Source organism: Pelophylax lessonae (genome assembly GCF_965119305.1).
Source record: "Pelophylax lessonae genome assembly, chromosome: 12".
In the NCBI taxonomy this organism is placed as follows: Eukaryota; Metazoa; Chordata; class Amphibia; order Anura; family Ranidae; genus Pelophylax; species Pelophylax lessonae.
In genome coordinates this window covers 130,260,638-130,288,120 of record NC_138779.1, presented here as the reverse complement: position 1 = coordinate 130,288,120, position 27,483 = coordinate 130,260,638, and the positions used below count along the sequence as shown (strand labels likewise).

The 27,483-nt window shown below is 41.7% G+C and overlaps 2 protein-coding genes across 4 annotated transcripts in view; one reads left to right on the top strand and one right to left on the bottom strand.

Annotated features, from left to right (window-relative positions):
• Positions 1-27,483, bottom strand: part of LOC309567888 (uncharacterized protein) — a 246,936-nt gene that overhangs the window by 42,703 nt on the left and 176,750 nt on the right. The gene's annotated exons all lie outside the window — the stretch shown is intronic.
• The window catches only part of DSCAML1 (DS cell adhesion molecule like 1), a 432,791-nt gene that overhangs the window by 319,663 nt on the left and 85,645 nt on the right, over positions 1-27,483 (top strand). For 2 of the 3 annotated variants that reach the window (XM_082273392.1, XM_082273391.1), the window contains exons 6-9: positions 7,597-7,872; positions 8,444-8,740; positions 19,675-19,947; positions 25,997-26,275. In XM_082273392.1, the coding sequence (XP_082129518.1) occupies positions 7,597-7,872; positions 8,444-8,740; positions 19,675-19,947; positions 25,997-26,275 (1,125 nt within the window). Of the gene's footprint in view, positions 1-7,596; positions 7,873-8,443; positions 8,741-19,674; positions 19,948-25,996; positions 26,276-27,483 lie in introns of those variants that run through there. The other variant, XM_082273393.1, reaches the window with a different exon arrangement.

Genomic DNA, 27,483 nt, shown 5'->3' with positions numbered 1-27,483 from the left:
CGGGAGCCAGTCACGCCATGCTGTTGTCTCAGCCAATGAGGAGGGGAGTCTCTGGCAGCTGAGAAACTCCTGCAACATCGCTGTAATGAGATGGGCTCAGGTAAGTATTAGGGAGACTGAGGGGGGCTGCTGCAAACAGATTTTTTTATCTTAATAAATAGAATGCATTAGGTTAATAAAACCTTTTGCCTTTACATTCACTTTAAATCACATTGATAATTGCATATTGTGGATGTGGTCTAAATACTGAAATTTGCACTTAAAACTGTAATTTTGTAACTTTTGGTAATGCCAGTAATTAGTTGGGTGTGCCAGTACATTTTGGGTGTCATGTCAATAAATTTCAACTTGGTAGTTTGGCAACACTGGACACCAGGCAACCTTGTACATATAACCTTATTTCTGCCACTCACCTGCCTTCAGTTTTGATGTACTTATCAGTATTTGAAAGCCCCCAGATCCAAAAGATTAGTAAACCAGAGGAATAGTACAGGGATATGAAAAGGGGTCCAGCCATAGCTAGGAACCAGGTAGGCTGCACTCATGACTACAAAGCCAAAGCAAGAACTAGTCTTATGGTCTGGGTGGCAAACATGAGAGCAGGCATCAAAGAATCACAGATCATAAAATACTAGGGTCAGCAACTTCAAAACAATCCAAACTGTAGCAAACCATACCCAAAGGCTAACAAATGATTACAGGCAAAGATCGAATTAACAGGTATTGCTTTTAAAGAAAAAGAATACCTGTTGTAGAGATGCTCACATGTACTGTACATGCTTGTCCAGACCCTGTTGAAGAGCATAATTGGTGCGCTTACATTCTCTCACGTCCAGAACATACCCAAGATAGAGGAAGGTAAGGAACATATAGACTACAGGATGCCAAAAAGAGAGATCCCCGAGTGCCTATGGCAGGTATAGAATTTGACTGATGTCTAAGAGCTGTCCGGAAAAGCTCTTAATATTATAAATAACTCCCCCAAGAACATTTAAAAAGCCTTTTTGATGTTATTCTCAGGTAGGAGAAACTTGCTAGATTCTAATTGTAGACATACTGATACCAATTCAATACCAATACAAAATCAATCAAATTATTTCTAGAACAAAGAGGTTTTCTTTCCTTCTTTGGAGTTAAAATGAAATGCCAGTCAAAACATGTTTCTTTTTTAGTTTTGGATAGAGTGGGGAAAGGTTAAAAAAATTTCCCCTTACTTCCTGTGATGGTCACAGGTGTCACCAAGACAGCATGTGGGAAATTTACAAAAATGGATGCACTCAGAATCTGGTGCAGCTCTGCATGGTAGCCAATGCGCTTCTAACTTCAGCTTGTTCAATTCAGTTTTGACAATAAAACCTGGAAGCTGATTGGTTTCTGCGCTCAGCTGCACCAGATATTGCACTTTCCAGGCTTCGTAAATAACCCCCCATGGGTTACGAAGTCTCTTCAATGGGGGATAACAACATAGATATGCAGTTTTCCATCAAAATTTTATTCTGATGTATCTTGCACCTTTCCAAGTTGTTTTACAGTAAAAAAAAGTGGAATAGCCAAGCGTGATGTTGCAGAATGGAAATGCGGTTTTGTATATGAAAAAGCGTTATGATTTAAATAATTCCTGACTCTGACCCATCTTATCTGCTTAAATTTATATACCTATAACCCAAATATTTATCTTACTGAGGTCACTGGTATCTGGATGGTGTATGGGACTGAAAAGTTGTAATCATAATATTCTGCTTTTATTACTTTAATGGGCCAGGGGTAGGTGTAAGAGGCAACCACCTTGGGTGCTTCAACAGTGGGTGGAACAAAAAGAGCAGGACATGCAGTTTATGCTGCTGAGATAATTTATCACTCATAGTCCGTAACCAACTTTATGCCTTCTTGCAGTCCAGAAACAGCTTGGTAACTGCAACCAGTGCTCACGTTTAGGAAACATCTCTTGCTATTTTCAAGCTGTTTATTGGTTGCCTAAGTGCACCTAGGTCCTGATCTGGATCTCTGGATTTTTTAAATCTTGATTTTCTAAACATCAATGACTGCCAGTCAGGCTTGAGAATGACACTACAGTATCGGTATGCTTATCTTTTTCTTTTTGGCTGCTGCTTCTGCTGGGGAAACTCAATTTTAACCAGCTTTACTGATTCCTTATCCTAAAGCACACACAGGAAAGCATAGATTGCGTGTGAATTTAGCATCTGCAGAGAGGCTATATAATGGACACTGGTGACAAAAAAAGGAAGTCTAAAATTTATATGCTAGAAACTGGGAGAAATCAGTTGGGAGAGCCACACTTTGGCTATTTTGCCCTGGGTGCCAAGGACATTGGCATCGTATAAACGTTAATATTTTTGCCTGGTAAGTAGTCTAATGTCACCAGATCCCAACGACTATATGACAGGTACATATAGGATACTGCAAAGAAGTTTATGTTACAGTTTGTGAATTCTCATAACAGTGCCCAAAACCTGACAATATGTTTACAAGCAGATGACAAGATGCAATTGCAAAGGATATCATTAGGAACTATAATCTACAGTTTACTTTTAACAATTTAACAATACACTTTTTACAATAAAAACCCTGACAGTGAACAGACATCACAGTGGTGCTTACAAAGTTTGACCCCATTGCTCCCACCATAAAAGATTAGTAGAGGTCCTGATCTATGACTGGAGAAAATCGACTTCCTTATTTAAAACTCACCTTTACTTGAAAAATGGATGATGAAAGGGACATAAAAATGCTGGAAATTGCAGTGTAATTGGTTACAAAAGAGAAAATAAAACTGAAATTGGGATATATGTGCAGCTGACTAGGTTCAGTCTTGATGCTTAGTTAAGTATTGTTGATGAAGAATGGGTCTTGAATCAACTGAAAAACTGAGAAATGCGATTAAAATAGAGGTTGAAAGTAAACTCACAGGAAGGATAATCTATGAACATTTTAGAATATTTGCAACGTTTATCAAATAGAAAAACCATGTTTAGAGGGGGTATAATTAATTTTCCAATCTCATAGAATGTGACAATATATTGCATAAATCAATACATGACTTATCTATCTATAATGAGCAGTTGCTAGTCTGTTAAAAAAAAAAACATAAAAGCCCCAACAATCAACTTTTCACCTGCCAATTTGGGGGTCCATAACATATATTTCAGACGTTTCAAGTTAAAATAAAAATAAAACACGAAAGGAAATTTTTCAAATAAGTGTATATTGGATTATCAAAAATACCTATCATTTGTATTCCGATTACAATACTACTGATATATATATATAGTGTATGTTATGACTATAGGTCTCCCTTAAGACAAATGTAAATCATCTTAAAAATGCATAAAAAAACAATTACCCAAATAAGCAAATGGACAGCCTGCCCTAGCAAGGTAGTAATAAGCATCTTTCAAAAGTGAGACCCAGGTTTTCATACTCTGTAGCGTAAAGTATAGTAATGCACCAAAAGCATACATACAAACCGCAACAAATCATCGTTTAAGTACACATCTGAATTTTATAATTCATTATGTACCCTGCTATGTAGCAGAAATCCACAGAGCAAAGACTTATGCCTCGTACACACGTGCAGATTGTCGACCGAAAAGATTCGGCCGACGACCAATCGGCCGATTTTCGGCTTGTTAGTATGATGCTTCCGACAGCCGACAGCAAACTTTCGGCCGAAAAGAATCTGTCGTGCAAGCATTAAAATTTTTGTATACCAACCAGAGCGGCCGATTGTTCGCCAGTCAATACAGAATTTGGCCGACAGACAGCAGATTTGCAAGACTGGGCATGCTCAGGAAAGAAAAAACACAGGGAAAGTTAACCATCACATGACATCACTCCTGCAGTCGGCTGTAGTCGGCGGACAAAATTCTTGTGCAGTCTTTTGCACTTTTCAACAGACACGACAGCCCGGGGGCAAAAGACGGCCGATCGTTCGGCCGACGATCTGCACGTGTGTACAGGGCATTAAAAGAAAATTTCAATACTGGTTAAAAACCTTTATCAGAGTATTACTAAAGAAAATAAAGTCAGGGCACCATAATGATACCCTAGCAGCAGGGCATCCTAGTTATAATTACACTACTTTTCATACAAAAGTAAATAAACTCAAGACACAAGCAGGGACCAAAAGCATATGGTCCATATGAGGGGACTGCTAGATCACTTTTTCAATAGACCTTAGATTCTATTTTGTGGCTATACTTAGAAATAGGAGACAGAGATGTTGACTAAATAAAATTTCAGTCTTCCTAGGAAGCTAACTTGGGAACGACCTTCACAGGCAATCGCCAAGGAAGTGTGCACATCCTGGCATTAACAGCCAAAAGACAAACTGAGCAAAATTATGAAGGATGCCTGAAGTCATTAGAAGAGTTCTTCTAAATGTCCCTGTTACTGGCTTTGGTGCCAAGAAACAAATGTACATTTTTTCATGTGGTGGTCATGCCTACTGGAAGAGTGTTTGCTTTCAGTTTAGCGACTCATATTGAAGCCAAATATAGCAAACAATTGGAATTTAAAGAATGAAAATAACAGAAGCTGCTTACATATATTTAGTAGTGCAGTTTCAGAAAAAGTAGTAGTTTTCTTATCCAACATCCTGCACTTTCTGCAGAGTTTTTTACATGCCTTTTTTGTTTGTCCAGTATGTATGATTGACTTTGCATCTAAAACTTGTAATATATCTACCCACTATATGGTTAGTTTTAAGTCATGGAGTCCTAGGGGGTTGAGGGCTTTTTTATTGCCATTGAAATATAGTGACCATGTTGCATCGTGTCAAAGAATTTGTTTTGGAGTCTTACCTTTGTGAAAACTGCTTTCTTTTCATTATTTTCTTATCCATGTGCTTTGTTGTGCAGGAAGACAGTTTGAGATCGCCGATATCTCATATTTATTATAGGAAGAGAGAATTTTAGTTCATTTGGCCTTTGCTTAAAGCTGGTCCATCATAGGCCAAGAGATTAGTACATATTAGAACTTATGCACACTAGGCTCTGAATGCCTTCCTCCTGACAGGAGAAAAACGTTGTTAAAAACACTCCTAAAGCCACATTTTTTTAATGTTCAGGTGCATCGCGTTTGGGAGTTCCATTGATTTAATTGGCCAGAATATGAGGAAATGCTCAAGCTCTGAACATACCTAGCGTTTAAGCGTGTTTAGATGTATTCAGACACATTGGTCATTTTTTTCTGCCGAAAAACACCTCTCCTGGATACGATTTTGGTACATTCAGATTTCTGACCCTAAGGCCCCTTTCACACTCGCCGCTCCGTCGGCAGACTCAGTTTTTCTCAGCGGGGGATCGATCCAGGCCGATGGCAGCTCTGTCTCCGCGCTGTGTGCGGAGACAGAGCTGTCAGGTCCCCGCTGTTCTCTATGAGGGAATCGGATGAGAACGGACCGCCTGTCCGTTCTCATCTGATCTCATCCGCCAGGCGGATGGAAAATAGGGTTTTCATCAGTCCGGATTTTACGGACAGGATCGGATCGGATGTCAGCGGACATGTCTCCACAGACATCCGATGCTCCATAGAGATGCATGGGGCATCTGTTCAGATCCGCCTGAAAAACTGACAGGTGGATCTGAACGGTCCGCAAGTGTGAAAGGGGCCTAAAGGTCCTTGCCTCTAAATGCCTGTAAACTCCTATGTGTGCATGGACACATAACCTAACATAGAGAAGTGTTTAGGGCCAGAAAAAAAAGTCAAATGTCTGTAAAATGGACATTTGACAGCTGCAGTGCGCATGAGACATTAGTATAGTACATATCTGTATAAGTCAATGGTTAAGTTTGCAGTCGTTACCATTTACCATTTTTTACCATCACTGTTTTATTTATTTTTTTGAGAAATGGTCAGTTGTTAGGTTTGTTATGATACTTATGAAGATATCAATTTATTCAGTAAATGCATGGTAACAAAGAGATATTTACAAGAAGTGCTAAATAAATGTACACTGCATTTTATGTCCGTAACACTATTTTATACTTCTGGCATGACCAAATTCTCTACCTGGCAAATATAATGCTGACTTTACTAAATCTAGATTTTAGGCTAAGTATTTTGAACCCCAATTTTATTGAGGTATTTCTTGCAAGATTTCACATTGTGTTTCATTTAGATTGAACTTTTTGTACCTAATGTATCAATTCTACTACCAGCGATGGGTAAAAATGAACTTTCCTGAGACACCTAAAGCAATTATCTGGATATTTATTAGTAATGAGTTATCAATCAAATAAAAAAACACCTACTCGACATCATGTGTGAAAAAAATGTATTTTCACACATGTAATTTTTGCAGCATGTAAGAAAATCTCTTCAGGTACCTAATCAATCCTTCCCTTTTCACTCTAATAGTGGCTCCATTGGGAAGAAAAATTGCTTTTTTACTGGACTTTGTTCTTTAATGGCTTCATAAACTTTACAAATATATTTGCACAATATTCAGCCTTAAACACAGCAGTTCCATAATTCTGTGCATTTAAAGTATAAGTTCACCTTTACAATAAAAATAATAAACGCACATCTTTTTGCAGGTAAAAAAAAAAAAAAAATGTGCATTTATTATTTTTTTTATTGGGAGCCTGGAAAGCATTACACCCACGATTAGCAGATTGTGGGTGCTATGCAGGGCTCTTTCAGACTCTGTGTAAGCTGTTTGGCCGTACATTATAGGAATTATATTACAGGAAGCATCAATGAACTACCACAGTGCTCAACAGCCACAAAGGCTGTTGGACTTTGTAGTTTTCTGATTCACATAAGACTGATTGTCACAGCTAGTAGGAGGGAGAAGATCCCCCGAAACCCGTCAGACCGGGGGTTCTAGGAGAGCGGGAGCCGGTGCATTGGCAACGTGGTACACCCTAAATATTGGTGCAACATGTTACATGTTGCAAAAGGTAAAGGAATCCTTTAAATAGACGGTGCCACTGGAAAGTAAGGGGCAAAATGATAGCAGGCAGGCATACAAACCTTTTTGCAATGCCCAGCCATCCGAACAGGCAACGCTTTGGCACTTCTTGGCCATTCCTACCTTCTCCATTTTCCTACTGGTTGGTCATTGAGACTGCCCATCATGCTAATAAGCTGTTAAGAATGTGTGTAGAGGGGGGACTAAGTGCCATTCTTCAATACCACCTACATAGTTAGTCAGGTTGAAAAAAAGACACAAGTCCATTTGGCTCAACAAATAAAAAGCAAAAAACAGTAAAGAAAACCATACAATCCCATATACACAATCCTATACTCACAGTTGATCCAGAGGAAGGTGAAAACCTAGAAGTTTCCAAGTTTGCCTGTTAGAACAGCCTAGGATTGTGCTATGACTGGAAGGATTGAGAGGCTACTGGTATAAGCACCACCTCACTTCCACAGATTGCCCTTTCCCCATTCATAGGACCTCTTTAAGCGAATTGAACAAATTTTTTGCTCATGCATGACTCTACCAGCTAACTAGTTTGGAGGGTCCCAAAAAAAGTTAATGTCTTGTGAATCCTCTTATATGTGTGTATAATAGAACAACAGTAATTGTTAAAACTAGTGTTTTTTTAATTTTGTCTCACAATGTTACAGAACCCCTTCGTGTGACTCTGACACCCAAGAAGCTCAAGACTGGCATTAGCAGTACCGTCATCTTGTCCTGTTCTATCAGCGGATCCCCTGGTTACCATGTCCAGTGGTACAGAAATACAGAGCCTGTTACGGCAGATGAGTTCATCTCTATACGGGGAACAGATAATGAAACGCTTGTTATTAGCAGTGCTCAGAAAATCCACTCTGGAGCCTATCAGTGCTTTGGAAGCCGTAAAACACAAACTGTCCAGGACTTTGCAGTTGTAGTTCTAGAAGGTAAGATTGTGACATCCACCACAACTCAAAAAGATAAAGTATGTTATTGAAAGTTAAGAATATATAATAAGGGACATATTACAATACAATACCATTTCTGGAAAGTGCATTTGTAGCTTGTACCAAACTTTGTAACATTGGAGTTACTGGAGATCTGAATGCGTTAATTGGCACACAACACACATAAATTAGTTCAGCACATTTTCCTGGGTTTTGCATGGTATATTGTTGCATTATCTCTACTAGGAAATATACTGATCAGCCATACCTTTTATGACAATGTTTAGGAGGTCTTCTTTTTGTTTTTTAGTTCCACTTTAACGTATTGTTTTCAAGTGCAGGGGAATCATCACTTTAGGATAGGAAGGATTCATGACTTTAAGGATTGGGAAAATTCTGAGTTTTAGGACTAGGGGGCGGGGCGGGGCAGGTTTTAAGTATCTGTCACTATTGTAGTCTGATTCACCTTTATCTGTAGTGTGCAGGATGATGACCTATGTCACTACCAAAAGATTATCTGTTCTATTAGTTAAAGAATAAAATTCAATTGGGATGTTTATGTTCCCTGCAGATGGCACACCTCGTATCCTCTCATCATTCAGCGAAAAAGTCATGAATCCAGGAGAACCGTTCTCACTTATGTGCTCTGCCAAGGGAGCTCCTCCCCCTACTATCAGCTGGACTCTTGATGATGAACCCATACAACGGGATTCAGGGCACCGGTCAAATCAATATACTGCCTCAGATGGTAGCACTATCAGTTACATGAATGTGAGCAGTCCACAGATCATAGACGGGGGTGTGTACAGATGTTTGGCACGCAACTCAGTGGGGAGTGCAGAATATCAAGCTCGAATAAACGTAAGAGGTGCCTGTCCTACTTCTACATATCAGAATAGGGTCTGTGAAATCTTTTTGGGATTGTTACCAGGGCACCCCCTTTCCTCTTGCCTCTCAATCACAACTCATTATTTATTCTTCTTTATTTCACAACTAACTCTTCGTTATTCACCTGCCTGTCTTATATTGTGATCCTCAAAAACTTTACATTGTCTCATCATCCTTTTCTTTGTAAGTCCAACATTTGTGTTCTAATGCACCTACTCTACTACATACGGTAAATCTGTTAGAATCTCTTTTTTAAGCATTCTCCAGACAACAGCTACTGAGCATTCTTATTATATATTTATAATATATATAGAGAGACATATTATTAACCACTTTCAGACCGGAGGATATGGCTGCTCAATGACCAGGCCCTATTTTGCGTTTCGACACTGCGTGACTTTAACGGACAATTGCGCGGTCATGCAATGCTGTACCCAAACTAAATTGACGTCCTTTTTTTCCACAAATAGAGCTTTCTTTTGGTGGTATTTGATCACCTGTGCAATTTTTATTTTTTGCACTATAAACAAAAAAAGAGCAACAATTTTGAAAAAATAACACTTTTTTACATTCTTTTATATGAAATTCTCAAAAAAAAAATGTAAAAATCAAAATTTTTTAACATTTTAGGCCAATTTTGTTTTCTGCTACATATTTTTGGTAAAAAAAAATCACAATAAGCGTATTTTGATTGGTTTGCGCAAAAGTTATTGCGTTTACTAACTACGGGAAAGATTTTTTATTTTTATTGTTCTTTTTTTTTTTTTTACTAGTAATGGCGGTGATGTGTGATTTTTTGCGGGACTGTGACATTGTGGCGGACAGATCGGACCCCTAACTGACATTTTTGACACTTTTGGGGGGTACCAGTGACATTACTACAGTAATCAGTGCTAAAAATATGCACTGTTACTGTGAACATGACACTGGCAGGGAAGGGGTTAACAGTATGGGTGATCAAGGGGTTAAATGTGACCCTAGGGGCATGATTCTTACTGTGGGGGGGCGTGGCTTGTGAAGTCATCACAGATACATGTGATCCTATATAGCAGGATCACATGACATCTGTGATCACTTCAGGGAGGAGTACAGACGGCTGTGTTTACATCAGCCGTCTGTCCTTCTATGTCATCGGCGGGAGATCGTGAGTGGCCGGCAGCCATCGGAGCCGCCTGTCACACTCACTAGCTTCCCCGCTGACGAGCGGGGGCAGGAGCGCGCCTCCAGCGGCGTGCAATCGCCCCCTAGCTCCTCCCAGGCGAGCCCTGTACATGTACGGGAGTTTGCCTGGGAGTGCCAGACTGCCGCCGCCGGCGTGCAGTCGGCAAGTGGTTAGGATCCGTACAGCTCTTTATTGGAACCACTAGCATTTACCATATTATTTACCACATGCAAACGTATGTGCTAGCCAGCATTTATGACAGAAGTTTTTTTTTACAAAATCTATTTTTTTTATGAGGAAATAATTATAGCCTTTTACAGAGAAGTGGCTTTAGATGTAGTATTTTTCTAATTTGCTAAATCTTTTTAACATGGTACCTTACAAAGAGACAATAGAGTTGATTTATGAAAAGCAAATGGCCTGTGCACTTTGAAAGTGCAGTTGCACTAATTTTCCTCTCCATGCCAGGTGCTCCCTTCCATCCAAACAGCACTGACAGTCCCTCTCCTGGCTTGCCTTGCTCCCGTCCTGCAGACCATCACATGGGGCTCTTTCACCATGACATTACATGACACACTCAGGCACCGCCTATGCCAGACCCGCTGGTGCCACCCAAACTCACTGTAGCAGGCACACAGATGGTCTTGGCTGGCACCAAACCAGAATTGCGCATGCGCAGTCTCCGAGCCGAGCATTACAGCCATAGTTTTAACTGGCAATCCTTTCCTTTCACTGGCATTTACTGGCAGGAGAAAAGTAAACTTTTTTACTGGCTGCCAGTAAAAATACTGGTGGTTGGCAACACTGTATCAGATATATATTGTTTCTTGCTAAAGTAGATGTAAACCCCTAGTCATGATTTAAAAAAATGGATTAGTGTCTTAGATGGAAGTCCATATGGGGCATTTTCGCTTTCTCCGTTGGCTTTCTCCAGCCCAAAATTGCTTCTAACACATCTGTTTGCTGGGAATGTTGGGCCCACTTTTGCTGGATCTTTGGATAGGGGTGGGTAGTTGGTTGTGATGGCAGTATATCATTTTTCTAAGCAGTCTTGAATAGTGGATGCAGGAGTGGCCCACTGGTTGCCCCATCAGCATTCTCACCTTTACACCATCAGCGTTGTCACCCTATACCAGGAATTGATACTCAGGCAAGTTTCTGGCAGGATCAACTGATGTGTTGTACTATACAGTATGCTCACTCATAGCAGTTACTGAGCACAATGTGTGTTTTGTGATAAATGTCATTTTTCCCCCCATAGAAACATGAATGCTAAGTAACATGTAAATGCAACACTTCCAGGTGAAATTTACTCCTCCCACACATCAAAGTTGTCTTCCTTTTAATGCCTTCCTATGATTTCCTCTTCAGAAAGCTGGAGCCATATTTTCAGGCACTTTGCATCTATATCCTGGATGGGGATGTTGGCTCAGAAATCACACAACCATTTAAATCCTGGCTCCTGTGCAGTTTTTGTGCAGTGTTCACAAATGGCTGATTCAGATCAGCCCCCTACTGCAGCCTTCTATCTTGTGACTTGCTATGCTTTGCGACGTATCACAATATTTATTCATGCAAACGTTTAAAGTTACTGAAAATAACCAATTTATGTTCACAAAACCTTTTTCAGTGCCAGGCTAAGAATTGCTTAGACTTGTATGTACAAGCGAGTCAGTTTAAAGTGCTTGTATTGATCTATAAAACATCTCTAGTCCTGTGAGAATTGAACTCTGCTTTGTTTCTGCTTGTCCTCGCTATCAGTTCTTAGGCTTTGTTAAGTGACCTTTATTAGCGTTGTGGTTTGCTATGGCATTACATGAATATTAGAAGATGCAGCATTTGCAGGGTGTTAGGAACACAGAATATTAGAGGTTGAACACTTAACGTTTTAGAGTTTACAATCATTTTAAAGGTAATATTTCTGCTTTGTCTTTGGATCTTTGGATTTTGTAATCACTTTCCAGAAATGATCAGGTTAAGTACCATACCATTTTTTACAAGCCCTATGTATACAGAACAGTGGCTTTACCCTCATTTAACATAGAATCACCCATTTAACAATACATGAAAAATAGAACTCCTACAGCGTAGTGAATATTATCAGAAATCTCTGCCTGTTTGTTGTGTGGATGTGCCGGAGCTTTGAAATGATGCCAGTAAAATTCATTGTTTGATAAATATTCATAACAGCCTCCTGTTTCTGGTGGATGTTTTCTGCTATCAGAACACAAAGATCTGCTTTTTTTAAGATGGTCATAGACAATACGACTTTGATTGGACAGTTAAACAAAATGTACAAAAAATGATGTCAAGGGTAGGGCAATCTAAACAGTCCTATTAAAGGTAACATATGACAAGTTGTACATATTTTTTCTTATTTAACCAGTTCTGGACCGGACCAGTCTATTTTTTGCAGATCGGCACTGCGTTACTGTAACGGATCTTAGTACCCCAGGTGGGCACATCCGCTGGACCTGTGTCTCCTGTCCTCCAAACGCACCCATAGCCTGCGGAGAAGCCATACCCAGCCCTTATCCCCTCAATCACGAGACAATCCACACAGGTGTTAAGGGTTCAACATGCAGAGCTTAAACTGTTTATTAAATTCCAAGACATACAGTTTTACACACAGTTAGGGACAATCCCCTTAGCCTTGCCAAAGGGGGGAAGGGGACAAGGAACAACCAAAAGGAACTGAACATTTGTACATTGAAACAGGCTACAGATAACCTAATGAGCTTATGGTAAACAGGCAGTCTCTCAATACACACCCCCTGCGGAGAGATGTCTCCAGTCCAGACCATTGTCTATGTGTCATGAATCCACACAATTAGACACAGAAACAGGAGGGGGGGGGATGGGGGGGAGAAGGGCTGTAGCATTACATTACATTAACTCAATGCAAGCATGTCCCCAGGTCTCCAGTATCTTCTGGCCCATAGTCTGTCGGTAGGAGGCTTGCGCACAGTCCCCTCCAAAACACACAGTGGCAGTGGGTTCTGTCACATTTCTCCCCTTTTAAAAACAGACTAACCAGATTCCTGACCCTCAACTGGTCTGGACCTGCGTTAGTCACAAACTTCCATCCCAGGCAACCAGGAAAACTAAAAGTACGACTCTGGCACTGGGGAGCAAAACCGCACATAGGGTCTCCCATGAATAAAAACAGCCGCTGCAGAGTGGGAACAGCTGTCTGCACTCCTCTGATCCAGGGCTGGGTTGCAGATATTGGGGGGAGCTGAATAATCCTCTGCCCTGATGCCAGCGCTTCCTCTGGTAGGGAATGTAGGCTGGTAGGGCTATGCATTTGGGGAGAAAAAGGTACTTGCTTTTCTCCTGGTGTAGTTACCAGCCGCAGAGAAGGTATCTTGCAGGGACTGTCTCCCGGATTCTTCATGTCTTGTTCTGATGCTGGGCAGAGACCATCAGCGCTCTGTCCTGTAGCCAGCGCTTCTGCCGGGTGGACATATGCAAAAGTTGGGTACAACTGCTGAAGAGGGGGGAAGGGTTTTCTCCCCTGCTGGTTCTGTGACCAGCCACTGGGGTGACTTCTGACAGGGGCTGTCTCCCAAACCCTCCAAAAACATACTGAGGACAGGGCAGGGGCCAACGCTTCTGCTGGGGGGATAAACACTGGGGTAGTGTCCAAGTGCTGGGGAAATGGCTCACTGAGGTCATCCCTCTGACTCCCTGGATCTAACTCTGAGGGTGGGCAGAGGCCAGCGGCACTCTGCCCCGTAGCCAGCGCTTCTGCTGGGGGGATGAACATTGGGGTAGTGTCCAATTGCTGGGGAGGGAGAAATGCTTCCTCTACTCCCGGTGGGGATATCTACTGTTGGGAAAACAGCTCACGCAGATCCTCTCTCAGACTCTCTGGATCCAACCCTTTTTCTGATGCTGGGCAGGTGCCAGGGGCACTCTGCCCTGTAGCCAGCGCTTCTGCTGGGGCACCAGATGAGATACTCTGGACTTGCTGCTGATCACCATTTCCCAGCCTTCCAGCGCCTGTCTCAACTCCCCCTTCTGAGACCTTCATGCTATTAGCTTGTCTCGCTGCCTGGGGGTCCTCCGGTTCGTTCCGGCATTCTAGCGCTCGCAGTGCCCTTTGTATCATCGCTGCTTCTTCCATTGCGGTTAGGACAGGAAAAAGCAGGGGCACCCCTGGCCCCATTTGCTTCTCATCTTCGTGACTGTCTGCTATTTCTCCCAGACAGTCTTAGGCAACTGGAGCCATGCCAGACTGCTGATCACCGTCAAACAGCCGCTTGTAGGCAATCTCGAGCTCCCATTCCTGCTCAACCAGGAACTCCAATTCCTCCAGGTCACACGCCTCTTCGGGGAGGTCTAGCACCTCATCTCAGAAGTCCAGGATGTTTTCCAGCCGCCACTCCTCATCGCTCCCAAAGTCTGGGTCTCCGTACATTTTTTGATGGAGCAGTCCCACGCCGCCATAGCCAACGCCTTCTGTCGGGCTGCCATCTGCTGTATCTGGCCACAGTTGAGCCGCGAACCACCGGAGGGCTCTGTAGCTGGTGTCCAGCCTCATTTCCTCCTGGACCAATCTTCCGAGCTCCGTCTTCCCTTCATCTCGCGGTCGTTCCCTCAGGAACACCTCTCGCGCACGGTACTGCGTCCGGTACATCTCTGTGGAGGAGGGAAGGATCTTCCCCTGATGGTGCCGCTCTTGGCTTAGCGCCTCATGCCAGAGTTGCCGGCGGATCACATCCTCCCAGCCGAGCATGGTGTGCTCTGTCGCTGGTCCCCGATGGTGCTTCCGCATGCCTTGCAGCCTCCTCCCGAACTCCGCTCTCATGCTGGCTGGTACCCGTATCACTCCTCGGCAGCTGCCCAGATCTTGAATCCTGGTGGTGGTTTGGATGTCCTGGACTGCAGGAGACATCCCACCACTGCCACCAATGTAACGGATCTTAGTACCCCAGGTGGGCACATCCGCCGGACCTTTGTCTCCTGTCCTCCAAACGCACCCACAGCCTGCGGAGAAGCCATACCCAGCCCTTAACCCCTCAATCACGAGACAATCCACACAGGTGTTGAGGGTTCAACATGCAGAGCTTAAACTGTTTATTAAATTCAAAGACATACAGTTTTACACACAGTTAGGGACACTCCCCTTAGCCTTGCCAAAGGGGGGAAGGGGACAAGGAACAACCAATGGGAACTGAACATTTGTACATTGAAACAGGCTACAGATAACCTAATGAGCTTATGGTAAACAGGCAGTCTCTCAATACACACCCCCTGCGGAGAGATGTCTCCAGTCCAGACCATTGTCTATGTGTCATGAATCCACACAATTAGACACAGAAACAGGAGGGGGATGGGGGGAGAAGGGCTGTAGCATTACATTACATTAACTCAATGCCAGCATGTCCCCAGTTCTCCAGTATCTTCTGGCCCATAGTCTGTCGGTAGGAGGCTTGCGCACAGTCCCCTCCAAAACACACAGTGACAGTGGGTTCTGTCACAGTTACTTTAATGGAAAATTGCGCAGTCGTGCGACGCTGTACCCAAATAAAGATGATGTCCTTTTTTCCCACAAATAGAGCTTTCTTTTGGTAGTATTTGATCACCTGTGCAAAACAAAAAAGAAAAGCTACAATTCTGAAAAAAAAAAACAATATTTTTCTCATTCTGCTATATAACATTCCCAAAAAAAAAAATAATAATCAAATTTTTCATCCTTTTAGGCCAATTTGTATTCTGCTACATATATTTGGTAAAAAAAAAATCCCAATAAGTGTATTTTGATTGGTTTGCACAAAAGTTATCGCGTCTACAAACTGTTTTTAGGAAATATTTATGTCATTTGAATTTTCTTATTTTTTTATACTAGTAATGGCAGCGATCTGCGATTTTTAGTGAGACTTCGACATTGCGGTGGACAGATCAGACCCCTAACTGACATTGTTTACACTTTTGGGGTACCAGTGACATTACTATAGTATTCAGTGCTAAAAACATGCACTGTTACTGTACTAATGACACTGGCAGGGAAGGGGTTAACCCTGTGGATGATCAAAGGGGTGAATGTATGCCTACTATGCTTACTGATTGTGTGTGTGTGTGTGTGGGGGGGGGGTCTGTGACAGGCACAGACAAATTGCAGTTTCAGCTTAGCTGGCGGGTCTTCTCTCTGTTTCCCTGACGATCGTGAGAGGAAGGAGGCAATGTAATCACGGCATTGGCAGGGAAGGGGTTAACCTAAGGGGTTAAATGTAAGCCTAGGGTAGTTTTACTAACTGTGGGGGATGGGCTTTTGAAATGACCAGAGAGACCTGTGATCCCATATAGAAGGATCACAGGCACTCTGTGATCATTCCAGAGAGAAGAACGGTCAGCTGAGTTTACAACAGCTGCCCGTCCTTCTCTCTCATCGGGGGGTGATCAAGCCAGCCAGCCCCATGCATCGGCATCGCACTTTTGCGGCGGGCGGTCCGGAAGCAGTTAAAATTAATTTGAACAGTGGTTTTCATTAATGCTTTTAAGCAAGAACTACTGGATATTAAATAGTTATATTTGCAGTCAGCAGGGGGAGCTCTAGGCTTCTTTAACATGTTTAACAGGATGACATTAGCTGCAGTTTTAGGCTCCATTCACACCTGAGCGTATCATTTTCAGGCGTTTTTTTGGGCATTTTTCAGGTGTTTTTTTCAGGCATTTTTTGCAGGTGTTTGGAGGCAGGCATTGACATCTAACAAAAACGCTTGTAATCTGCCAAAAAAGAAACTCATGTACTTTTTTGAGCTTTAGGCAACAAAACGCTCATATGTGAACAGGGGCCATTGAAATGAATTGGATTTTGCTTGTTGGGCGTTTTGAGACTTCAAAGATGAGCGTTTTACGAGCTGAAAAATGGCCATGTGTGAACAGGGCCTTAGGGACTGTGTTGACTAGCTTTGTTTATCATTTTGAGATACGTCTGAGACCATTCAGAATTAATAAGAAGGTGCAGTTGACCTCCTCCTGTCCTGCTTCAGGTGGGTTTGCATCCCAATAGACTTGTATAGGAAAGCATAGCCTGTTTGAAGGAAACAGAAGCATGGCAACACAATTCCGTACAGATTTCAATAGTTTCAACTCAAACTTGCTCACACCCATGAGTCACTTTGACACATTCCTAAATGAATCAAAGTGACTCATCCCATTAGCGACACTCTGGATTATAATTCTTGGGACTATGAAAATCAGTAAATCCAAGAACTCCTGTCCATAGAGCCTTTCCATGTAAAAATACAATGTCTGAATATATCTTCCCCATACCAGCACAAAGTCTTGAATTAAGTGCAACAGAGAGATAAACCATTCTTCAGGAAAGTCAATACATTGGAAAAGAAACCAAGAGGCCCATTGTAGTGTCATTAGTCTGATGAAGCAGTAGCGCTCACCCCCGAAAGAGCCCGCTAATTTGCCCCAGATTCCTTTCCCAGATTAGTGCAACCACAGCCAGGTACACAGCAACAATCACTCTTCTGGCTCAGTAAATAGTCTAGGGGTTGCCTTTTTGAAATGTATAAAATGAAATGAATAACTTAGATAGGACATAGGGAACTGTGCGAAACTCCATGAATCCTGAGGACACTCTTCACTTTGTCACTGCTTCTCAGGACAGTCCCTCTAGCAATGAGTGGGCAGCATTGAGACACTCATCGGAAATATCCCAGGCCAGGCAAGCCCTAGTACTGATACACAAGGGAAGGTAGCAGCAACAGTCATCCTTCACTCAGGTCTGTACTCACAATGTCCCTGGATATTTTGATGCCTCCTTCCAATATCAGACAGACATTTCTCCAGTGAATACTCCAGATCAAATCCTCAGTGAAATCCCTCACTTAAATTCAGATATTTTTAGCAAAAAAGGCCCCCCAGCTTTGCCACAGCTTGGACCTCCATGAGCACAGATAGGATTTCAGCTGGGCTGCCTGGAAGGGCAAAAGCCCTTCCGGCTGGGAACGTCTCCTCCTGGACAAGAACAGGACAGCTCCAAATCCCAGATTATTTATACTCTCCCCAAGCCACCTTCTGGGCACACTCCCCCAGTAATTCGTTGAGATAAAAATAATATTCAGGCTGCTGATTTGCCTTCCCAGCCAACTACATTCTGGAATCTTTTACAAGGCAGGAAGAAGCAATCAAACCTGCAACCAATGGTGACAAGAACAGCCTAAGCAATCACAGTCTGTTTCACTGATTACAGCGGAAGCAAAACAAACTAAATTTCTCACATTTAAATCTAGCAGTGACCCTCTGGATGGGTTGTTGTAAGTTTCCTTTGTCCTTAAAGAGACTCTGTCATTAGGGGAAGGGGTAAAACTTATTTGAAGCTGGGGAGAGAAGAATTTGGTGAGTGTGTTGCTTTACCCAGCACAGGCAAAGCCAGGGGTTCCCTTTTATTGAAAAACAACAACAAGAGAAGGGCCCACCGACTTCGTGCATTATTACTTAAAAAATGTTAATAAAATCCAAAAAAGGAAACATTGTACTCACAAACGCATGATAATAGCACACATGTAAGGAAAATGGAACCAATCGCCTCAAGGACTGCCAGGAAACTCCAATGGTGCTGGGTGCTAGAAGAAGGCTCTGAAGAAGAGGGTTCTCCCTCGAAACTTGTCAGCCAGGCTCATGCGGATACCATCACATCATCCAGCACCATAGGAGTATCCTGGCATTCCTGGAAGCAATTGGTTCCATTTTCCTTAAATGTGTGCTATTATCATGTGTTTGTGAGAACAATGTATGCTCTTTTGGATTTTAATGAAAAATTTTAAGTGGTATTGCACGAGGTCGGTGCGTCCTTCTCTTGTTGTTTTTCAGTATATTTGGATACCCTTGGTCCTGAGGGGGTGATAACAAAGACTACACAAGACCACTCACCTTCCCACATACCACTTGAGTGCAGGAGAGATACTGTTTTGGTTCACTTTTGTTGTCTTGTGAGTAGGAATAAGGCAGAGTTTGAAAAGCATTTGGTGATACAATGTAATCAGCGGTAAGCAAACTTATGGGAGGGTCCACAATTTTCAGTATTTTCTTAGGAAAATTAAATCTTGAGCTCAAACAACCTTCATTGGAGGCCTCCCCTTTTTTATTTGCAGAATATTAGTACAAAAGGTTTTCAAAAGATGTCTACTTCATTACGTGAGTCGATGTGGGTGACTTAACCCCAAATGCTGTGTGCTGCCTGGAAGCCCCCCTGGCTTGGGCTCCAGGTGGAATATAGGGAATATTACTACTTTACTGATTACAGAAACACCGTTTTTTGTTCTCATAATTCTTTCATCAAATGTGAATTTTAGAGACTGGTTAGTAGACACAACCCTCACAGACAAGCCTTAGGCAATATTCGCTCTGCATTTTGACACATTTACACATCATGCTTGGTCAAAGGTAAACTTTTGATTCCTAATTTGTGCGTTTTCTGTGTTCATTAAATGATTCAGACATAACTTTTATACCATACATTTAAAAAAAAAAATTCTTTAATCTATGCTCTATTTCAGTGTTTTATTTAAACCATTTATGTCCTTCACGCACCACATTACTTCCTTTGACTTCTCCTCCTAGAATGCCTCATCCTGTCCCTAGACACCTGTCGTTTGGATTAATATTGGGTTGTTATTGTGTCTTACTGGTGGTGGGATGCATTTTTCTTCCCATTATTTTTGCCCCTAGCTATAAAATGCATTACTGATTTGTGTCCACCTAATGTGCATTGTTTGTACCCACTTTAGGACCTCCTAGTATTCGGCCCATGAAGAATCTAACAGCAGTGGCTGGAAGAGACAGCTTCATTCACTGCCGAGTGATTGGGTACCCTTACTACTTCATCAGCTGGTACAAAGATTCTTTGCTGCTACCTGATAACCATAGACAGGTTGTGTTTGAGAACGGAACCCTAATGCTAAGCGATGTCCAGAAAGGCATGGATGAAGGAGAATATCTCTGCAGTGTCCTAATACAGCCCCAACTTTCTATCAGCCAGAGTGTCCACATCACAGTGAAAGGTCAGAGGGGCAGGGGTACTTTTACTGGTTAATTACTGACATAATTTAAACCGACTTATGGTATAAAAACAAATACATGTATCTAGAAATACATGGCATACTTCCTTTTTACAGATTATTGTGTACATTATCTGCTTTTTAAATAGTATTTGAGAAATTACTCATTATTTACTTTATGATCTATGAAAAGTAGGTGCAACTGTGGGCAGACTAAAAAAAAATCAAGAAATAACTTCTTCCTAACAAGCAGTAAATTCATTTTAAAGAGCCCCTGTTACCAACTAAAAAAAAATTGCAGTTAAAAGCACAGAAAAAGTCAGTATTCTAAATGCTTACTAGCACTGATCTCTGCAGCTGCAGATACTATGGAGCACAGTTAACAGAAGAAGCACTGAAGTCATTATCTCTCAAGTATATCCTGTTCCCATTTCTCAGGGCTCTCAAGATCTGTTGTTTATATAATATTTATATTTATATAATATAATATTTTAGAGATATATACTAGAAATTAGAAGGCTGTCTAGTCACTGCTGGGAGGTGAAAGTAGGAAGAGATAAGCTGTTGAGACAAAAACCCAACAGACGTCAGAGATACTGTGAAATTTCAAGATGAATTGCTCCACAGTCCCTGTAACTACAGAGGTTGGTTAAAGAGGCTCCTCCATCCATTATTTGTTGAACATCTAGAAATCCTAAGGTTTTCTCAACGTATAGGAATGTACTGTATATCCAGGCAGGTTAAATTGAGGTGGGCTAAAGGTACCAAGAATCCCTCCAATATGACACTATGATGTAAAGTAGAGCTGCTATAAAAAAAAAGTAGTTACAAGTCATCCAAAAAATAAGGGCAGTAACAATCTATGTATGCTGCAGAAGCCAACTGCATATAGAACCACTGGTTTATAGCACAGCCTAATATTACGAAGCAATTTTTCACAGAGCTTTCAGGTTTGTTGGTTATCATCATTGCAGTGTACAAAGACCAGGGATTCAATGGAGTTGGGCTGAGATTGAGAGAAGTTAGCAATGACAGTCAAATGTTTTCTTATTACAAGTTTTTTTTAATAAAACTTGACTAAAATGGAATATGCCAGGATAAAATAATGGAGCTTTTCATTGGTGTCATGTTGTGGAACATGCATGTTTCAAGGCTTTCATTTTTTATCTTTTCTTTACTAATTGATGAGCCACTAACATCCAGTTGACATGTGTAAGGATGGCAGGCCCACAGCAAGTCAGCAGTGGCATTTCATTAATCATGATAGGTACTCTTTACCCCCTCCCGCACCCTCCTGGCTATGCTTTAACTGGGTCTTAATGTTGAGAGCCAGGATGGACTTTCCAATCACATGATCATTGTGATTGGCTGTCACAAGGGTCACATGATCGAAAGCCCTTCCCACAGCTCTTAATTACAAACAGAGGCTGGGAGCGGTCAGCATAGAAATCTTGGCCACCATAAACGCATTTAAGCGGTGTGTGGGCATTAAGGCCCATCTTCCCTGCTGCTGCATATGTTCATTACGAGGTTGACAAAAGGTTAAAGAGGTGTCTATTATCTCTTGAACACCTACAGGGCCTGCAGTTTTGCAGGAAAGTAATTAGTAATTTCCCTTCATTTTTTTAACCTTTCTTTTTATTTCACTTCTCTTTCTCAAAAAAACACCAATACTGGATGTGATACTTTTTTTATTTGCACTCATTTCCACCATGTCCATTGAGCTGTGAGGACCTCTGTTGGTCAACGCAGGCTCAATGCAAGGACGCAGAATTTTTATTTTTTCTATGTGCCCTGTTTACACCATACAGGTGCGTTGGGGTGCCTTGCATAAAAATGCAGCATTAGTTCACTTTGCTGCACAAACTTTTTAAGAGTTTCCCCCCATTTTTCTGGTCAATGCACTTCAGAATAAAGTGGGGTATCTTCAAACACTTGTCCTGAAAAATAAAAAATGGTTGCCTGAATAAAATAAAGTACATGCAGGTTTTTAATTACAGAGGCACCAGTACAACCACAATCAGCTTATTCATAATAAAATATAAACTTTTTTAATTAACTACTTTAATTGGGAAAAATGTGCGTGAAACTTTTATACTCGCTTTGATAGGGAGAAAAAAAGAAACATAACAGTTTACAGTATGCAGATATATTAAATTAGGGTCATTGAATTAGTACAATGAGTTTTCTGCTCTTTAGCCTATTGGGGACAGTTTAATACAGCGCTGCACTTCACTATAGTGTAATATCATTTAATAATTTCTGAAATTCTATGTAGATTTACGCTACTTCACACAAATCATATGGCTACATATGGTCCCACAGTGCACTTATTTCATTTTTCATGGTGTGCCCTCCTATGCTGCCTCCTCCTTATCCCCGATCTGTTTCTCTGACAAGGCCCAGCACAGGGACCTACTGTGTAAACACAGCGCATTAAGGCCCTGCCCTTTACTCAGATCCCCTGCTTGCTGTGTTTGTTGGCTTTTAAAAAATAATACATCCGTAGTGGTCTCCCAGATCTGCTGAAGACTTAAAAGCTGCTCCAGTGCATCAATTATTCAGAAGCACCCGGGGAGAGATCTTTCCTAATGAATAGAACTGTGTGTGAGAGGTAGACTGAGATTGTGCACAGCTCCCTGTGTGTATGTCTGCACAGCTTCTCTCGTGCTTATGCTCAGTGGTGTGCATGTACTGTACTAATATTACAGGAACAAACTTAAAGACCACAAGATTCGCCACGTTTATTTATTTGATTACTAAAGAAACAAGTCACCTTACATTTATATTTCAGTCTGACCAAAGAGAACAGTCTCCATCTACGTCTTAATGTGATCTCAACAATAATGTCATTTGAGACAAGTGTAGACCTTCTTTTAGGTGACCTATGCATTTTCTGATATAATAGTCATTTGCTTTTTAATGAGGCATGGGTATAAAAGTCCCCAAAATCTCAAGGCAGATATGCCTTTTTTTGTGTGGCTTTCTTTCCCACAACTGATAAGTGCATCAATGCCTACCATCGAAGTCTTGAAACATTGTGTATGTGAACTAGTGATCGACTGATATTGGATTTTCGTTGCCGATACCGATATTCTGGCCATTGAATATCGGTATCGCCTGATATTTTTGTACATTTAACATTTTTTTATTTTTTTTACACTTGACAGGTACTGTTGTGGAGGGATCTGGGGGTCTAAAAGACCCGAAACCCCTCCTCTGCACTTAAAAGCATTCAAAACAGCCAAGTTTGGCTGTTTTTGAATGCTGTAATTTTTTTTAATCTGGCGCGGAATACCCGGAAGTGATGTCATGACATGACTTACGGGTTTTTACATGGAGACCCAATCAGAGCCGAATGCGGCTTTGATCGGGTCTTCTCTTCGGCGGCCGTGCAGGTAGGATGCCCGGGTCTTCCGTTGGGACGGGAGACCCGGGTGAGCCGCGGTGGGAGGGGGGGTGTCCCCTCCTGCTCCTTGTAATGACAGCTGAGCGGCTTCTCAGCCACATCAGTTGTCATTACAAGACAGCCGACCGCCGGCTATGGAGGCTGGTACCGGTGTGATGCCTCTAGCTGCAGGCATCACTCCGGTACAAGCACTTTCCTGAAATATCTGCAATATCGGTAACCTCAGGGTTCCGATATATCGGGGAAAGTGTAGATCGGCCCTCGATATATCGGCTTTGCCGATAATCGGTCAATCCCTCATGTGAACATCAAACCTATGGACACATATATTTTCCACAAGCCTTTATCCAAGTTGCAGACTACAGAGTGTAGAGAAACCTTTACAGAGATGCCCGTTTTTTGTGGGACTTTTTTTCCTGATTATCACACCAGCACCTACCACCCAGAGGGTCAAGGTTCTGGACCACCTCCAACATTGTGTGCGACCATCAACATTCTCCGCAAGCCTTCATCCAAGTTGCAGACCACGTTGGTTGACCACCACTTCTACAGTAACTACATCTTGTTCCCTTTCCAACAGAAATGTATCCTTTGTAGGTTCTTCCTGCTTTTCTTTTCTCTTCTCTACATTTTTTTTTTCTAGAGATACTATTTAAGTGATTTGAATGGTTCATAAACAGTAATCTTTTTTCATAGATCCATTTCTTTGAATAAAACATAAATAAAACAAAGCACCAGGTTTACATTGTGACCCCACATAGCTTGGTGTGCCGCTCAGGCTCTCTGGAGCTTCCGCCGCTGGGAGTGCTGGCACAGGAGGGAGCTCGTCCCAGCTCCTGCAATCACTGAAGGTAAGTAAGGACTCCCTGTAGCCGCACATTGATGCTGTCCTTAAGATGAGTGTGTAAGTGGCAACCTCAGCCTGGACTCCAGCTAGGCCATGCCTCAACGTGTTTCGCTCCGCCCCTCGGAACTAAGTCATGGGGAACGGGTTTACATTATTTGTGGTCCCACAAGCAGTACATACAGTACTTGCATTCCCTTCCTTCTGCTGTGATGGCAAAGAAGAGAAATAACCAAATACTTCACACTTCTTTGTATGGAGGAGCATGTGACTTCTTCCACACTTAGTGCTAGCGCTTGGTAACTGGCTGCTCAGGCACCAAATCATTGTCACATGGGGCAGGAATGAGTCCACATCTTCTTTACTTGGTTTTCAATGGATAACCAGACAGAAAAGCAGGAAGCAAAGGGAAATATGCATAGCTCTTCGGGTCAGCATTTAAGTAAACATTTTTTCTTGCCTTTTAATGGGCAAAATACAGCTACACTTTCCAGGACAAATGAATTAAAGCAGACATTGCACTAAACACGCTCCATTTATTTTCTTTGCTTCTTAAAAACCCCCATTGCAAAATGCTGCAATAAATAAAAAAAATGTATTAAATATACTTATCTTACTATCAGCTGCTGTCGAGTGATGCCACACTACTTCTTAATTCCTGTAAAATTGTGGGTAGATGCTGTTTAGCGCCGGTTCACATATATGCAATGACAGACATTGCATGTGATTCGCAGCCCACTTTGCATCGGATTTGAACACAACTCGCACAGGTTCCTTTTTTTGGGTCCGCACCAGAATCGGATTGCATGGATGTTCACACCTATGCAATCCGATTCATGCCTGAACTGACAGTTCGCACTGCAATATGCAAATTGATCTGGGGGTGTCGTTAACACCCCCAGCGATTCACATATGGCAGTGTGAACTGCCTGTGAGTCGAATGCGATGTGGAAACCCGCAGGGGATTCGCAGAGTTCCCGCATTGCATATGTGTGAACCGGGACTAAGTCTAATTCTTGCAAGAAGATGCTTCTGGACTGTGCTGGAGTGTTACTTTGAGAGATTTAGGCGACTTGGCATTCCAAGTAATATCATGAGAAGTAGCATGGTGTCACCCCTTGCAATACAGAAACTGGGGAAAGGTAAGTCAATAAACTTTTTGTCCCTACAGTTTTTTTATGTACTGCAGCTTTTTGGCAAAGGTGCAAAGTAAAGAAGTGGATCTTGTAGTGCAAGGTCCTCATTGAACAAGTTCCATGATGGGTAAGTATATAACGCCTTCTATTTAAAATTGTAGAGCCTAGATTTCCATTCAAATCACTCATCGCTATTCTGCAGTATATAAAGGACCAGTAAAAATGTTCATCATTACCAGATATGTGACACCATAAAAAATCAGTGCTCCAAGTCATTGTGATTGCACTACCTAGGGGCTTCAAGCTCTGAGTATGGTGCCACTGCTCCAAATTCAACAATACAGACATCCGACAAAAGAGAAAGGAGTCACACACATATCAGCCTAGTGATATTAGATAGGCCTTAGCTAGCCCCCCATAGGCCATGCCCTCTGATGTGTTTTACCCTCCCATTGGCTTAATAGTAGTGGAAATATGTCAGAGAGGTGTGGCCTATGGGAGGAGAATAGCCAAGGTCGATGTTCTATGTTTGTACTGTCAGACATGTTTCTTAATATTTACCTGCTTGTAATAACAACATACCAACATAAAAAGATATATGTATAGATATCTGTCTGAGGACTAACAGTTTTTGAGGTCATCTTCTTTATTTTTATATTCCAGTGCCCCCACTTATTCAGCCATTTGAGTTTCCCCCTGCCTCCATTGGACAGTTACTGTATATCCCATGTGTGGTGTCATCTGGAGATATGCCAATTCGCATCACTTGGCGCAAGGATGGACAAGTTATTGTCTCTGGATCTGGTATTACCATTGAGACCAAGGAATTTATGAGCTCCCTGCAGATCTCCAGTGTGTCTCTCAAGCACAACGGAAACTACACTTGTATAGCAAGTAATGATGCAGCCACAGTAAGCCGGGAGAGACAGCTAATTGTGCGAGGTAAGTTGAGGCCACCAGAGTGGATAACCTATTTACAGGTGTATGTAATGAGTCTTATATGTGAGATGTTGGTTGGTAAAAAGATGAATGTACTTGTCTGTTGAGCTTCATTTGTCAATCCATGACGTTCAAACCGATATTACAAGTTTGAACTCATAAGTGTGGTATGATATAGTTTTAAGTTCTGCTAAATTTTCTCTTTCCTTGACTGTATTTTGTTTTGGATACAATCCCCCTTACTAGCTACACGTTTCCTTGTTGTGGACACCCCAAATACATCATAGATAGTTTACGTAGCTTAAAAGGAGCAAAAACTGTGGCAATTAACAATATAGGGGCAGGTGGGGGTTCATTTACATTTTCCTCTGCTGGTTTAATAAATCATGTTTGTAGATGCTTTCCATTACCAGATTTAATTTTACATAAATTAATAACAGGGGAAATGGTTAAATAATTAGTGAGTACGTTATGTGGTCATAAGTTTGTGGATATCTGACCATCACACTTATAGTAACTATATAGCCAATAGTATGTGAACACCCATCTAAATGATTGCATCCAGGTGTTTTCAGTAAAGGATACCATAAATGCTAAAGCATACAAAGATATTTTAGACATATATGTGTTTCGGACCTTATGACTACAGTTTTAGGAAGGCCCTCTTTGTGGATATCTGACCATCACACTTATAGTACCTATAAAGACAGTAGTATGTGAACATCCCTCTAAATGATGGCGTCCAGGTGTTTCAAGCAAAGGGTACCATAAATGCTAAAGCTTACAAAGATATTTTAGACAACTATGTGTTTCCGACCTTATGGCAAAAGTTTGGGGAAGGCCATTTTCGCAGCATGACTGTACCCCTTTTCACTAACCTAGTTCTGTAACAACATAGTTTGATGCATTTGGTGTAAAGCAACTTGAGTGGTCTACACAGAGCCCTGACCCCAACCTTACTGAAAACCTTTGAGATGAACTGGAATGCCAGTTGCAAGCTTCTTGTCCAACATCAGTACATGGCTTACAAATGCTCTTTTGGCTAATTAGGAACAATTTCTCAAAGACAGGCTAACAACTTGTAAAAAGAATTCCTGTTTTTAAAAAAATCTGGACACAAATAAATAAGGAAAACCTATACAATACCACTATATATTTACATTATAGACTTCATAATCTCTTCCTCTACCCAACCACCCTTTCATCAGTCA